The 15212-nt window shown below is 39.2% G+C and overlaps 2 protein-coding genes across 2 annotated transcripts; both read right to left on the bottom strand.

Annotated features, from left to right (window-relative positions):
* Nucleotides 1-474: 474 nt before the first annotated feature.
* On the bottom strand, nt 475-7853 carry LOC149735165 (uncharacterized). Its single transcript, XM_089879423.1, has 4 exons — nt 7623-7853; nt 2446-2734; nt 1997-2100; nt 475-1212 (listed from the first exon to the last, which is right to left on the bottom strand). The coding sequence occupies exons 1-4, from the start codon at nt 7770-7772 to the stop codon at nt 1078-1080; spliced, it is 678 nt and encodes a 225-aa protein (XP_089735549.1). The 5' UTR covers nt 7773-7853; the 3' UTR covers nt 475-1077.
* A 5605-nt stretch (nt 7854-13458) lies between these two features.
* LOC149735164 (uncharacterized) lies at nt 13459-14725 on the bottom strand. Its single transcript, XM_089879428.1, has 3 exons — nt 14565-14725; nt 14400-14492; nt 13459-14216 (listed from the first exon to the last, which is right to left on the bottom strand). The coding sequence occupies exons 1-3, from the start codon at nt 14723-14725 to the stop codon at nt 14054-14056; spliced, it is 417 nt and encodes a 138-aa protein (XP_089735554.1). The 3' UTR covers nt 13459-14053.
* Nucleotides 14726-15212: the final 487 nt, after the last annotated feature.

Raw genomic sequence — 15212 nt, 5'->3', positions numbered from 1 at the left:
ATTTATATTAATTATGGTAATTTGCATAATTGCGGGCATATATTCTCAGAAAAGGCTGCATATTTGGAAATACGCCAATACCAAAATACCGAAGCCATTTTACCCTTAATGCGCAAAGCCTTGGAAGCTTTGTACCTAATCCTAAGTTATTATACAGCAGTGCTAATATGTGCGAATAAAATCGCTCAATATTACGACATAATACTCATTTTCTTAATAATTATACCGTAAATGCTCAATATACTAATATATTAAAGCTAAAAGACTAGTATTACTACCAGACCTACATTACTGATCCCTATGGCTTTACATTATATATTCTACTTGATAACTACCCAAAAACTGCTAAAATTCCTCTAAATAATCTGATTACTAGAACTGCTGTTATATAACAAAGTCGTTATGCTGCTTTGAGACTACTGTATAGTCACAATTGTTTCACTGTGATGTCATAATCGATTAAGAATTTCGGAATTCCAGAACGAACTTGTATTGAATAGGGGAACGAAAATTAAAAGAAAACAAGAAAATACAAAGTTATTTCATGGTTATTAAAAGAGCAGCGAAAAAAAGTAAAATTTTCACAAAATTTTAGCGGGTGGGTGGTTGGAAATGGGGTTTTTACTTGTAATTGTTGTTTATTGTGGTGACACATGAACCATTGACACATATTCATCATGTTTGACAGAAAATGAGCGAAATGAGCAAAAATCGCGTGTCCGCTTTCATTTTGCGGCATATGTGTTTTAGCATCGGCATTTTTGGTTGTTTTGCAAATACCTTCAGCTGCTTTAACCAACACAAGCGTATAATGAAGACCTTTTGGCTGAAGCCGAGACCACGCAATCGCATTAGCATTGGAGCAAATTTGAACCGCGGAGTAATTTCAAGGCTGGTCGGTTATCGGGCGATTTCCACCTTCGCGCAATTTCGAGCGTTTTAAGTTTTCAGGTATTGTTGCTTTACAATTACAATGGCCAGTATTCTGTAACAATGTCTTGACTACTACGTCATCGACCCGCCCCCCTGTACACCCCGAAGCAACTTGACGTCACAGTGACGTAATCAATAGTGACGTCACGTTATCAATGACGTACGTTGGCACTTGTGATGGCGGTTTGTTGAAGCAAGACATGCCAGCCCAGCTTCGCAGTCGCAACGTTCGTAGGAGTCAGGGCTACGTTTATGGTGCTGTCTTGGACGAGGACATATCTGTAAATTAACATATAGGTTAACATCAAGGCTTTGGTCGTAAAATACAAATAAAAACTGGTTGGGTAAAAAGAGACATCTGTGAATTCCCAATTAGGTTAACATCAAGGCTTTACAACACGATTATAATGCGCCTGGCAGTAACAGTATATACATCAAGGTTTTATGCCTGCGCAATTAGCAACAAAATAACAGTCGTTAAACATGGTATGGGTTAAAACTACTTGAGTAAAAATGTCAAAAAAAAGCGTGGCTGCTAGACAAAACATGAAGCCTGAACTACTAAATTTTTGGTAACCCAAAAATTCCGCGGCCATTTACAGTTAAAGTAGACACCCAGTTGTTAACTAAGCACTTGAGAACGATTACTTTACAGGTCAGAGAGTCAATTGTATGTGTTGAGGTTCGGGCAAGATTTTGTATTTGATTTGGTCAAGGTGGTGAAATTAGATGCAAATTTATGGGTGTGGTGAGTATGGTCACGATGTTGTTGCTGGTGAATTAGTAAAGAGCCTAACGATGCAGTTTGTTCAGTAGGGTGGGGTAAGATGGATACCGGTATTCCATAATATCCTATATTTTCTGATCGTATTTTAACAATCAACAACACTCTGTTAAAGTCCCAAGGATACAATTATATAATTCTGTAAATATTATTTGTTTACTACAAAATGTGACCACGAAATAGAGATTGAAAACACAGAACATTTTACCCCAGCCTACTGTATTAAGGCATAAAAGGTATTAATCCAATGACAAGATCTATAAATAGAATGTAACTTACGTGTCCAATTCTAAGAAAGGGTTTGCATCTCTTAACTAAACCATGTTGTGCGCAACAGAAACCATCGGCGCATTCGTATGTGTTGTTGCACTTCTCTTTTTCGCCTGTGTAAGTGTAAGTGTATGGGTTAATATATGTTTCATACACCTCATGCTCACTGTCGAGTTATAACACGGGGGCCTTGCCGCACCTCATGCTCAGTTTTAAGTTGTACTGTTAAGATAGTTGAATCAGTTGTATCAATTTATACTGCACTGTCAAGGAATTTATTGGTAGGGCACAAACAAACCTCTGCTCATGGCCTTGTTTATTTTAGAGGCCGATTGTCATGGTTAATAAAATAACAAATCTAAATTATTCCGAACTAGTCATAACTCAGTATATGTATACAGAAGGAAACAATGATGAATCCACTATCCATACACCTATATACCAACAACTCAACTTACGTTTAGGTATTATAGTAGGTGTAGATGCTGGCTTGTCGTTTGGGTTCTTGGGCGGTGGGTTCTCCACCAACGGCCGGTTATTCATACACCTTCGCTTCAATCTTCGACATCTCTTCACTGCGTGTGACCGACACTTCCGTGATCGATGGCACTTCCGGATTTTATTCCTTTTACATTTGTTTTCTCTCTTTTTACAAGCTCGCCTTTTTCTCTTTTCTATTTTGTTGTGATTTCTCTGTTTTCTGTTATAAGGTCCGCACTGACCAGGACGATTTCCCGCGCAACGATACTGCAAAGAAAATGGGATAATTATAACTTCTGACATCACTGAAGATAGTTTTAATTTTTAAAACAAAACGTTTATGATAAAAATCGTATTATACATACTTGGCCTGTAATGTTTGTATATAGAAACAGACAAGAAAATGTCTATTTTACAATATGTTTACTTTGTGCTGCAAAACTTTTACCAAAAACAACAATTTAGAAACAAGTTTTAACATTTTGTAAAACTGCAACAACATTTCCCTGAAACCTAATCAATTAATGACGTCACGAACCATGACGTCATCAACCTATCTGTCAATCCTTTCCGGTGTTAGACAGCAAGCACACATATATTGCTTTGAAGCGAAGCTAATTCCCGAATCCGCGATAAAGTTATGTTTACTTACGATAACGTGGGTACAATGAGTGTATCAAACTACGTTGTAATGTTTGCGCTCGTAGTTACCGTGTACCTTCTGCTCGCTGTCGGGCTATCAGAAGGCATTGATGTACTGACGACAAACAGTGTACCGGTTCGTGGGATAAACGACAAACAGTGTACCAGCTCGCAAAATCAACAAAAATGAATTTTTAACAATGTCTGGTCTTACACAAAGATATACATTCTCAAGTTAACACTTTGCGACATTCCTAAGCAACTACGACCCACGAGGTCGTTTAAGTTTAAAAACTTATTAACAACAAACACGAAGTGCAACGTCATAATCGAATGATGATCGAACAATAAATCCAAAAATAGAATTCCTGAATTATTTATGACGTGGACAATAAATGATTATGATGATGAAGATATCTGGAGTGTTTCGTTTTCTATGAATGAAACACCTGGCGTTGGGCGCGCATATAAATAAGCCATCGCGAAAAGTCAATTAAATAAACAGTAAGTATTTCACAATAAAAAGAGCAAAAAAATGAATCTTTTGAATCTTGATGTACCGTTTTAACTAAATGAATAAATGTGATATAGTTGCAAACATTGTTTCAATTTGTTCCTATATTAAGCCGTATTAGAGCTTATATATTACGGTGGTTTTATTAACCTTATGCAACCCCTATATCCTTATATCGCGAATGTTATACAGGTTACAAATGCGATTATGGTTAAAATAACTTTGATGAAAATTGTTAAAATCCCTCTATCTTAAAAATTCAGCGAATTTATTCGATAAAAAATTAATTTCGCGACTTCGCTTTGAACGCTCGACATCACGATGTTTCATTGTTGTTTTAGAAGCATTATCACGTCATAACGACACATAGTCGCGCTTATCAATTGTTTAGATTCCAGAATTTCGAAGTCTTCATGAATTAACCGACCATCATTATTATGACGTCACAATGCCGGAATTCTAAAACATGATCGTAGTTTATTTACACAAGTCGCGAAAAGTGATTGTTAATATTTTGGTTTCTTTCAAAATCGACGACGGCGCGATTTTTCACGATCGCTCAAACAGTGACGCTAAACTTAATTGTTACAAACGCGATTAAAATTCGGGAAATAATCGACAAGGATTGTCAGGTATTTGTTACGTCACAATACCGAAGAGTGATTGTTTCGTCATGATAGCGGTTGTGATGTCAAGAAACCTGATCGCGCTGATGTTCGTCCCCCCCCCACTTTTAGCGGGCCGGAAATTCCACAATCCTAAACATACATCCTGGAAACGAAACTTATTAAAGCGGCTCGCGCGTTGCTTCTGTTACGTCACAAAGCCTTCTGAACACCTGCCACGCGACGCGACGACAGCTTCTTTCCGGAGATCGAGGAATTTCTTGGTTTTGCCGAAATTACCGACCGAGTGTCGAAATCTCTGCAGCTTGATGACGTCACACGCAGCTGTATCAACATTGTGACGTGTGTAATTTATATTATTTCGTCACAATTTAGCTGCAACACGTGTTTATAAACGAGAAAGAATTTCGTTTTATCGTCATAATCGATCAAACATTCGCAACGGATATGACGTAAGAGGGAAAGCGGTTCTCGCTGTCAAAATCGCGGTTTGCTTTGTTTCGAAACTGGAGCGTTTCTGGTCGGATTGTTACGTCACAGTTGTTCTTCTGTTTGGCGATTATCGGAATATTGTTACGTCACAGTCGGTTGGAAACGGGAGGATAACAATGGCGAAGATGGAAACCGAATGTAGAAGCGGGCGGTGTTTACAAACCCTCTATGGGGGTTAGGGGGCTGGTTTCCCTACTTAACCCCTACCCCCAACCCCCGAGATGCAAACGCGATACTTCAAAGGGGTTGTTAGGGCATTGTGACGTGAACAAAGAAAACGCGCGACCTCGTGACCCCGAATATTCCATCTTACCCGCGTGATGGCGCGATTTTCTGCCATGATGTCACATGGACAAATTTTGTGACGTCATAAAAATACGTCACGTTTTGTTGACGTCACATACTTTAGAGCTTTTCCTATGACGTAAGAGGAACACCTTAAGGTGACGTCATCAAAGATGAAAATAAGCGGAAGTTATATTTCTATTAAATTAACTTTTATCGCGTTCGACAATTACTTGAAACAATGATGCGGTTGTGGCGGTATTATGACGTCACAGAAGTCTTTTGTTTAAACATCGAGATAATCGTCAGACATCGAACAAATACAATCAATAATAATCGAGTGGCGCTTATCGATTTATATTCTAAAATAAACATTTGTAATTCTATTCTCAAACAATGGGTAAGTTGAATATTTCAATCGACATCTTGCGCTACGGTATCGCGACTTTCAAGAGCTTTACAAATATCCTTATGATGTCATAGTCGCCACTGTTATCTCCTTCGAATATTTGAGATACCGCGATCGATGGAGACGCGGTGCAGGAATTGAAGTATAGTTTAGATAGTGTGAATGGCGTGGGGGACCTGGGTTCGAATCCAGGCCAGGGTCGGAGAACCAAAGATTCTGGGTTCGAATCCAGGCCAGGGTTGGAGAACCAAAGATTCTGGGTTCGAATCCAGGCCAGGGTCGGACAACCGGGGTTCCTGGGTTCGAATCCAGGCCAGGGTCGGAGAACCAAAATTCCTGGGACGAATCCAGGCCAGGGTCGGACAACCGGGGTTCCTGGGTTCGAATCCAGGCCAGGGTCGGACAACCGGGGTTCCTGGGTTCGAATCCAGGCCAGGGTCGGAGAACCAAAATTCCTGGGTTCGAATCCAGGCCAGGGTTGGAGAACCAAGGAATCTAGGTTTCAATCCAGGGTTGAAGATCCCATAGCGAACGCAGAGCGTCAAATATTTAGCAGATCGATTTAAAAGCAAAAGCGCGGTTAAGTGGTGGTTGTGTCATTGCGTTATGTGAACAACAACAGTAAGTATATTCTGCAGCAATGGTTGCTTAATGTAAAAATATATTAGAATCGATCTTCTGGTAGATTAGTTAATACCCATAATGGAGCAGAATTCTCATTACCGTGTATGAAACAGCATACCCATGTTTAACGACTGTCGTTTTCCAGCTAACGCAAAGATAAATAAATGACATTCATTCAAACAACTAATCCAACAACTGATCTCAACCGCGCGCGGATTCTGTCATCCCTTGGTTCCCAACTCCCACAATACCCAGAAAACATTTTTGCCGAAACCACCAAGTTTAACTAACGGAACTTTCCGTACTTAAGCCGCAGGAATGGAGCATTTACTGCTTTGCTATTACTTAAGCTTCTGAAGCTGTTTCAGTACAATAGGAGTAATGGGCCAACTATGGCCTATATCCTTCACTATAGGATCTCACCTATATAGAATAAAACTATGTTTTCAAGTTTTACTACAAACTAAGGCTTCAATAACTTGAAACAGTAAATCACTTCGTAGACGGCGAGTTGTTAAAACTAAAATCAATTTTATACCAGCATCATACTAAAAATAGGAAACAAAAACAAACTTATATTTTATAAAAAATGTTTAATCAACAGCTATAGTATGGTAGTAATAGGCTAACTTGTTATTGACAGTTTAGCATCAAACACGGGTAAACGCCGCCAAAACTTAGCTAAACATACAAGCATACGAAACATAATACAGCCAGCTACAGCAACAAGCGTGTTCAAACATTTTGCTAACAATGCGCTTGAATTCTCCCATTTACGGCACACTAAATTACTATAAGTTTTAACACTTTACACACCACAAGGCGAATATTTTTACAAGTTATTGTAAATTATAGTTTTAAGACACGCAGTTTGAAACCCCTGAACTAGACCAATAAAGGGAAATAAAATTTGATTTATATTCAAACATTTTTAACCACCGCCGTAACCGTTGTTTAAAGTGTTACAAATTATGAAAATCTACGCAACGCGTTCTATGGCCTGTCCCATACATACTTACATATATATAACTCAATAGCGGTTCAGGAAATCAAGCTAAAGTTAGAACAGTATACACGCCATTGAACAGAACCTTGATTAAAAAAATTGTAATCGGTGTGTTTCAAAAGTTACTGAAAACTTATACAGTTTAAAAAGCAAATACTAAAAACACAGGAATAAACAGTGTAACCAATTAAACTTCGAATTATAGAAATGGCGTCAACTTTAACCGCTTGAACCACCGTTGTTGGCTATACATAGTAAAACTTTGGCAAAGTTTCGGAAATCCCTAACCACAGCAAAACATGTAATACTGCGAACTTGGTTCCAGCACTTAGAAACCGAGAAATTTAATAATATTAACCGCCGTTGCAAGTTACGAATCGTCAAAATTTCGTGATCAACAGTCTATAAGTAACCAAGAAATACAGCAATATATACAATATCCAGGAAATAATATGGAATTGAAATCCCATCAACCGATGTTAATGCCCGCTTAGTAAAAGTTTCACGCCACATGGTTCCAGAAACCATTACAATACACAAAACAGCACGCCACTCACCGAAATGGATCCTCCAGAAACTTGTCCGTGTTTGATTTGACTGACATGGCTGGGCAACGCTAAGTCGTTTCCATGTGAGGTTGATTCCGCTTCTAAAACGCAACAGTTCACCCATAATACGTAAACCGCTACCACTTTCGACAGCAACATCGCGCTTCAACTACAGAACAAGATTGAGCGAAGTTAGAACGCCGTCGCGTTTTATCGCGATCGCTTTTTTCCCTCGACTTCAAAGCGTGGCGCTTCTTGTTTGATCTTTTTTTCACTAGACCCGCCTGTCAAAATAGAGAACCCTGTTTCGGGAATAGCGGCTTAACTATCCAGACAAGATCTCTCGCTTTCGATTGTTTTTCATTAATTGTAGTTCCAATTAACGGGTATTACAGAATATCCGTATTATTACGAGACAATACCCCGCTCTATGCAGCGATAGACGCTTTATCCGGCTGAAACCGATCTGTGACGTTATAATTAACCGATTATGACATGATATATGGTTGTTGTTCTAACAGCCAAATGCCGGGAAGCGTATTTGTGACTTGTAGCCATGCAACCGGGGATCGGGGATTATAAAGCGGCCCGGCGGGAAGTCGGGGCTCGGATTGCGGCGTCAACAAACAATCGGAGCCGATATTAAATCTCTGTTCATCGGTAAGAACAAAGAGCGGCGCGTGGCCCGTTAGGATCCCACGCATCGCCGCGTTCGATGAAAGCGCGTTCGCCGCGACTGCAGCACCAACATCCTGGTTATTCGGCTTCTAGAACCGCGATACAGTGACGTGACAATGCGACGCATTGTTCCGCATTGTTTGTGAAACAACAGGAACGCGAAACAGCGACGTAACAAAGAAAACACCGACAACCGCGGTCGGGTAAGCGACAGTGAAACTACGATCTGGAAAACGTTAAAATTTTAACGGAAAACAGAAATCGTGTGTAAAACATATAAGTTTTGGGAATACTAAATTCATGATCAGCAGATGTTTCGGACAGTAACTTGGTGGATAGTAACCTCTTTTACACTGATGATGGACCAAGTTACTGTCTGGATACTAAACTCATGATCAGCAGATGTTTCGGACAGTAACTTGGTGGATAGTAACCTCTTTTACACTGATGATGGACCAAGTTACTGTCTGGGTACTAAACTCATGATCAGCAGATGTTTCGGACAGTAACTTGGTCCATCATCAGTGTAAAAGAGGTTACTATCCACCAAGTTACAGCACCTAAAGCTGCAATGTTGCTTTAGATTATAGATTAAACGCGAACTTTATTTTTACCCAAAGTTCAAGTGGTCCTTATGTCGCGCGCTGTACGGGGTGTCTAGAATTAGTCATTCACCGCTAAATTAACTAAAACTGATCCACATAATCTCAAAGTCCAATTTACATAATTCACTTGTAATTTCAAATAAGATTTTGTTTGGGAATAAATCCAGTTAATCCTAACCAATAAGATCCAGGATAAGAGCCATTTAAACTTAATGCGCGTCCTGATTGGTGGATTTGAACCGGCCATTCGCGGTACATGAGGTTTTACTTGATTAGACTTGTATCCTTTCCATGTCTAAAGTGACAATCACTGTCGGCTATTTTTGGAGCAAATTTAAGGCGCCGTCGAAATGTTATTGCCCTGACCTTTTCGCGATGATTTGTGCAAATTAGGAGACTAATTAAAGGTTAATTTAAGATTAATTTCTTGTTTATTCAAAGTTAGTGTTCAATTAGACTGTGATTAAAACCAACCAATCCCGTGCGAGCAGTTTATTATGACGTGACAGTGGGTATTATTCGCTAAACTCTTTGAAAGGTTTCCGATACTAAATTTAAAAGGAATGTTAAAACAGCTTTGGCGCCTTTTAAATTGAAATCTTAAATATATTGAAACCATAACATATAGTTAGGAACACGGTTTAGCAGCATATGGGACAATAAATACGTGACACACACTGCATGCTCACTGCCAAGCAGTTGGTACAGGTATTTTATTGTTTTATTGGGGAAGTATTTTAATGTTTTTATTGAGCAACTTTATTTAAACTGCTATGTCCTACTACTTTATAATTTTAAGTTTCATATTGTAACCGCCAATGCCTCTCTATCTGTTTGTGTAAAATAATTTAGCAGCGTTGAAGGCTAAACTGTTATAGTCTATATACACGAGGCAACTACCGAGTGTCGTTTTGCTGCTGATTTCCTTCTCTTCGTTGTTTTAATTCATTTGATCTTCGCTATCGTATTTAAAGATATAAATTAAAGTACATTGCTACCAAGGCACGGATTCGAACCGTTTACCTTCGCGCCCATACAAGCTTGATGAAATGTATAATAGGTTGGGGAAGATATATAGGACACCTTTTTATTCTATTTTCTCGTCACATTTGGTAGAAAACAAAGAACATTCAAAGAATTAGAAAACCGTGTCCTCACGACTCCCACAAACCGTAGTTAATTGTTTAAAAGACGATCAGGATATTTAGATATTATGTGCTAAAGGCGCCCTATCTCTCCCGATCCTACTATATCCAAGCACGAATATAAAGGCTACACATATAGGGTTACTATATAACAGTGTACGTACCATTGCAGATGTTTTGCAAAGTTATTTTTAATCAAAAGTTGCTTTTGGTACACCATTAGTTGGGTTCGATTTTGTTTGCTGCATGTTTAGTAACAATTGATCAAAGGCTGTTTATGACGTAACAAACACAGGTGTGATAAAACAATGAGAAGAGCGGTTAACGCGGCGAACGGGTTTTTCGGCGACTTTCTTTGATTTCTGTCAATTAATTATAAAAGTCCCGGTGGGGGTTGTCGGTTTCCTGTGACAAGCGCCATACTTCCGTGACAAGCGCCAGGCATTGACTGTGATTCGAAGCTGTGCCAATAATGGATTTTCGCGGCGTTTTTGAGATAAAAGGCGACCAGGCTAACTCGGCTCGAATAAACTTTATTTTGGAGTATTTGCGCACGTCCCATCAATCTGCGGTCTCTATATAATTTGTGTACATCACAACGGGAAAGAAACTTTAACCCGCGACCCACCGGGGCGTGAGAGTCGCTACGCGTTGTTAAATCAAACAATTATGACAAAACTATCGTGACAAACCAGTTGTGTGACGTCACAAAGCGGTTTTATGCGGTTACAATTAAACAGCAGGATAGTGGGGATTGTTACATCACAGTGTTAGCAATATCACACACGTAGTTTAAATCGTTAGATGTCAATAATGTGTATACACAAATACAATGTGCATAAGATCAAAGTAATCGGTAACAAGCTTGAATAAGTAGATCTACTTATAGATATGAATATGACATAGTCTTATACGTTGCACGGCTCTTGTCTTTACGCACATTTTCCCACCAATTACAGGGTAACTTAGATATTAATATTTGCAACCCACTGTGAGTTGCTTCTTATAAGGTTTAACAGCCACGTTTTTTAACCAAATGCATTTTCATTTATTTTACCCGTAGCGTGTTATAGTAGGGTGGGGGGAGATGGGACACCTTTTCATTTCATTTTCTCATCCCATTTGGTAGTAAACAAAGAACATTCAAAGAATTATAAAACTGTATCCTCACGACTCCCATAGACCGTTGTTAATTGTTTAAAACACGATCAGAATGTTTGGGTATTATGTGCTAAATGTGTCCCATCTTCCCCCGCAACGTGTCCCATCTTCCCCCGCAGCGTGTCTCATCTTCCCCCGCAGCGTGTCCCATCTTACCCCGCAGTGTGTCCCATTTTACCCCGTAGTACTATATAATGTTGTTTTGCTGCAAATTTCCATCAATTTGCTATGTTAACTAACACGGCATTTGTTATCGTAATGAAGGGAAAACAACAAATTCTGACAGTCATTGTTATCTATTACTATTTAGCTGTGAAACACACCTGTGGTATTTAACAATTTCGTCCATCAAATAGTTATTCTAAGGCGCTTCGGGAAAATACTATTTGCATTTATAAGGCGCAAAGAAGACAAAACAACTTTTGCAAAATTTGTGCAAAAACAAACAAGCCCAAAAAAGCTCATGCAGTTTAAAATAAATTGAATTTTTGCAGCTTATCTTATTAGTGGGAACTCATAAACCAAATCCATGTGTTTAGCGAATTATCGCTTGTACCGCGCGGCGCATCTTCTGTTCATTGTTTTTTCACACCTGTACTTTATTACGTCACAAACAAGCTACACGACTACAAACGCGGTGAACGCCAAAGAATTTCTTTAATCTGAATCGAACCGCCAATCACATGATCACGTTCGATTTCTACGTATTATGACGTCATTGACGTCACGACGCAAGCAAAATCAAGTTTAACTATTGTTACGCTATATTAGCGCGATTCAGGGAATTCTAAAACTTTTTACAAAAATTAAGAATTTCAATTTAATCTTAAAATTGTAAGTTATCACCGTTTGATTGGATTACAAACTTAATTGTTACGTCATAATGGGCGGTAACAATTGCTGCAATGCCGCTATTGTGCTGTAACAATGCAGAGCTGCAAAGTGCAAGTATGACCTCATACACGCGCGAGCAAAGTCAATAATAAAGCGTCAGATGAAGCCCGACTACTTTCTCCTGAGTTGGCGGGAGATGAAAGCAATTAACCCGGCGAAGGTTCAACTAAAAGCCCGATGTGCGGAAATTCCGGCGGTTGTACAGCGGAAAATACTCCAATAGATTAACGCCTAAGATTAGCCCAATTAAAGTTGACTTAAAAGAACGATTAAGGGTAAGCGTGTTAGGGGTACCTGGGGTTCTGTGGGGCTTTTTTGGGGGTGGGGAGGGGTCGTCTCGTCTCTGCATCTGCAAAACAATGACAATTATGATTCTAGAATTAATGACAATCGAATGCATCGCGACATCGAATTACCTATGAATGAGAATTCTTCTGAGACGTCAACACTCTGTTCCATTGTTGATCACGACTCCTCCTTGTGACGTCATCATTACGTCATAATCTCCAGTTGTGACAAGGATAAACGACAAACAATGTACCCCCGTACTTCCATTGTTACGTAATAACCAAATGTTGGGAATCCCCGCATAACAAACCGTGATTATGACATCATGATTGCTGCAATCTGACATCACACACGTGTTTGTTGCGTAATACCAAGGTCGCGTGATATCGAACCAAAACGACGCCAAAATGTGGAAACTTTAGACTGAGGAACTCTGAAAGTCGATACTTTAATGTTTATTGGAAAACTAGGGGAAGTTATTACATTGGGTGTCTCGTTACACACCATACATGGTGTATGCATTCCCCCTATGCTCACTGTCGAGGTACATAGTAGGGTGGGGTAAGATGGGACATATTTTCATTCTCAGTATCGTCCCATTTGGTAGAAATTAATATTTACAAAATTATATAAATGTATCCGCGCGACTAAAAGGGGTGGGAAACCAAGGGGTTTAATACACGGGTGTTGTACACCATACATGGTGGCTTCATACACCTCATGCTCACTGTTAAGTTATAACACGGGTGTCTTCTTATACACCAGATACACATGGTGGCTTCATACACCTCATGCTCACTATCGAGTTATAACATGGGTGTCTTCTTATACACCAGACACACATGGTGTATTCATGCACCTCATGCTCACTATTAAGTTATACATGGGTGTCTTCTTATACACCAGACACACATGGTGTATTCATACACCTCATGCTCACTATTAAGTTATACATGGGTGTCTTCTTATACACCAGACACACATGGTGTATTCATACACCTCATGCTCACTATTAAGTTATACATGGGTGTCTTCTTATACATCAGACACACACGGTGTACCCACCAAAAAAAACACCAAAAATTCTATATTTTAACATAAAAACAAACACGCACAACCGATAAGTGACCACTATATTGCACATATACACATAACCGCACACAATGCTGCAGTGCATTCTCACAATGCTAAGTAGCCATAACGTAAACGTAAGCATTAAAAACACGGAGGTAAACGATGCCACCTGTTATAACACGGGTGGCTGGAACCTTAGAAAAGATGACACCAAGGTCATATTTACTTTTATTTGAGGTTGACGCTCCGATTTTGGGTTCGAGATATTTTTGTCGCGGCCGATTGAAAAAACCGCTAATTGTTACGTCATAATGATCTTTGTTTTGAAATAGTAGAATGCAGAAAAACTTTCAGCGCGCGCGGAATGCTTCGTTGTTAAACAATGATGATTATGACGTAAATTATTCGATTGTTATTTACGCGACACCGACGTTTAACGATCGTTGGTTATCGCTATTGTTTACAAAACAATGAAATGTTCTATAATTGAACACACAAGATCAACGCGACCGCTTTATGTGACGTCACAATGATTTAATGATTATGAGCTCGAGAAGTCGCGATGATTGTTCTGCAGTAAATTTAAGCGAGTGCGCTACACCGGAGGCCAGGTCAATTTTTTCTTTGCATTATGACGTCGTATGACGTAATCAGCATCGTAGTTTAAGCAGTACTCGTGACGTGCAACTCGTGACGTCAGACCTACGTAATAATCAGTTGTACCAAACGTCATGCGGGGGCTGAACGAGAAAGTATCCCTGTGAAAGTTTGAACTTTAATTAAATGTTAGAAATGCTGTATAGTAGGTTGGGGCAAAATAGTTCTTGTTTTCATACGGTAGGTTGGGGTAAGATGGTTTAAGCGCGAAAGACAATACACGTTTAACAGGTTAATATGACGTCATAAATATGCGGACATGCATTGTTACGTCACAAGCCTACCTTATTTTCTTTGCTTCGCTTTCGCTAGATGGCAGAGCGGAGCAACAAGGGCCACTGTGACGTAACATAGACTTTTGGAATGCGATAATCGATCTGGAATTTTTACATCCGGTTAGAAAGTCGGGGCGTTTTTGACGTCTTTCGTGACGTCACAGTGCCACTTACTTGATCTTATAATCATGCATCTGCATGGCGTGCATCTTCGCGATTTCGATTAAACGTAACTTCCGGTTTAAATCAATATTCAATCGATCCAGGATTGTCTTCGCGTCGCGGTTGCTCGTCAGAAGTTCCATAATTCGATAATAATCAAAAAATCGCGACATCCCGTTTTATAGAGTAATCGAACACCCCGCGATCGAATTCTAGATATCAAACTTTGTTACATCAGTATCCATGCTTTGTGACGTAATATGAGACCGCGCGGGCACTCCACAATGGCTGAGGTACAAAATAAACAATATGCGGGCGTTCCAATAATTACTCGCCAACAAGTGCTGTTGTGACGTAACAGCAAGGTTTGTGATGTAACAGTGAAAGTTAGTTTTCATACTAAATAAGTTTTTAGGCAGCTTTTTTTCCTTGTTACTTTATGTAATATACGTTTAATTTATCTTTTTAAATACGACAGCGAAGATCATATTATGAAACAACGAAATTACCAGCAAAACGTCATTTTTTGGAGTTTTTAAATTGTTACTATTAATAAAACAAATAAGAGAAGGGTATTAGCTACAAATAAATGACATTTTTTAGTTGTTTTTTTCTTTGTTACTGTTATTAAACAACGAAGAGAAAGGAATTAGCCACAAA

This window comes from Ciona robusta, chromosome 6, assembly GCF_009617815.1.
Source record: "Ciona robusta chromosome 6, ASM961781v2".
In the NCBI taxonomy this organism is placed as follows: Eukaryota; Metazoa; Chordata; class Ascidiacea; order Phlebobranchia; family Cionidae; genus Ciona; species Ciona robusta.
Note: the sequence above shows the minus strand (reverse complement) of the source record. Positions and strands in the feature narration are given on the sequence as shown.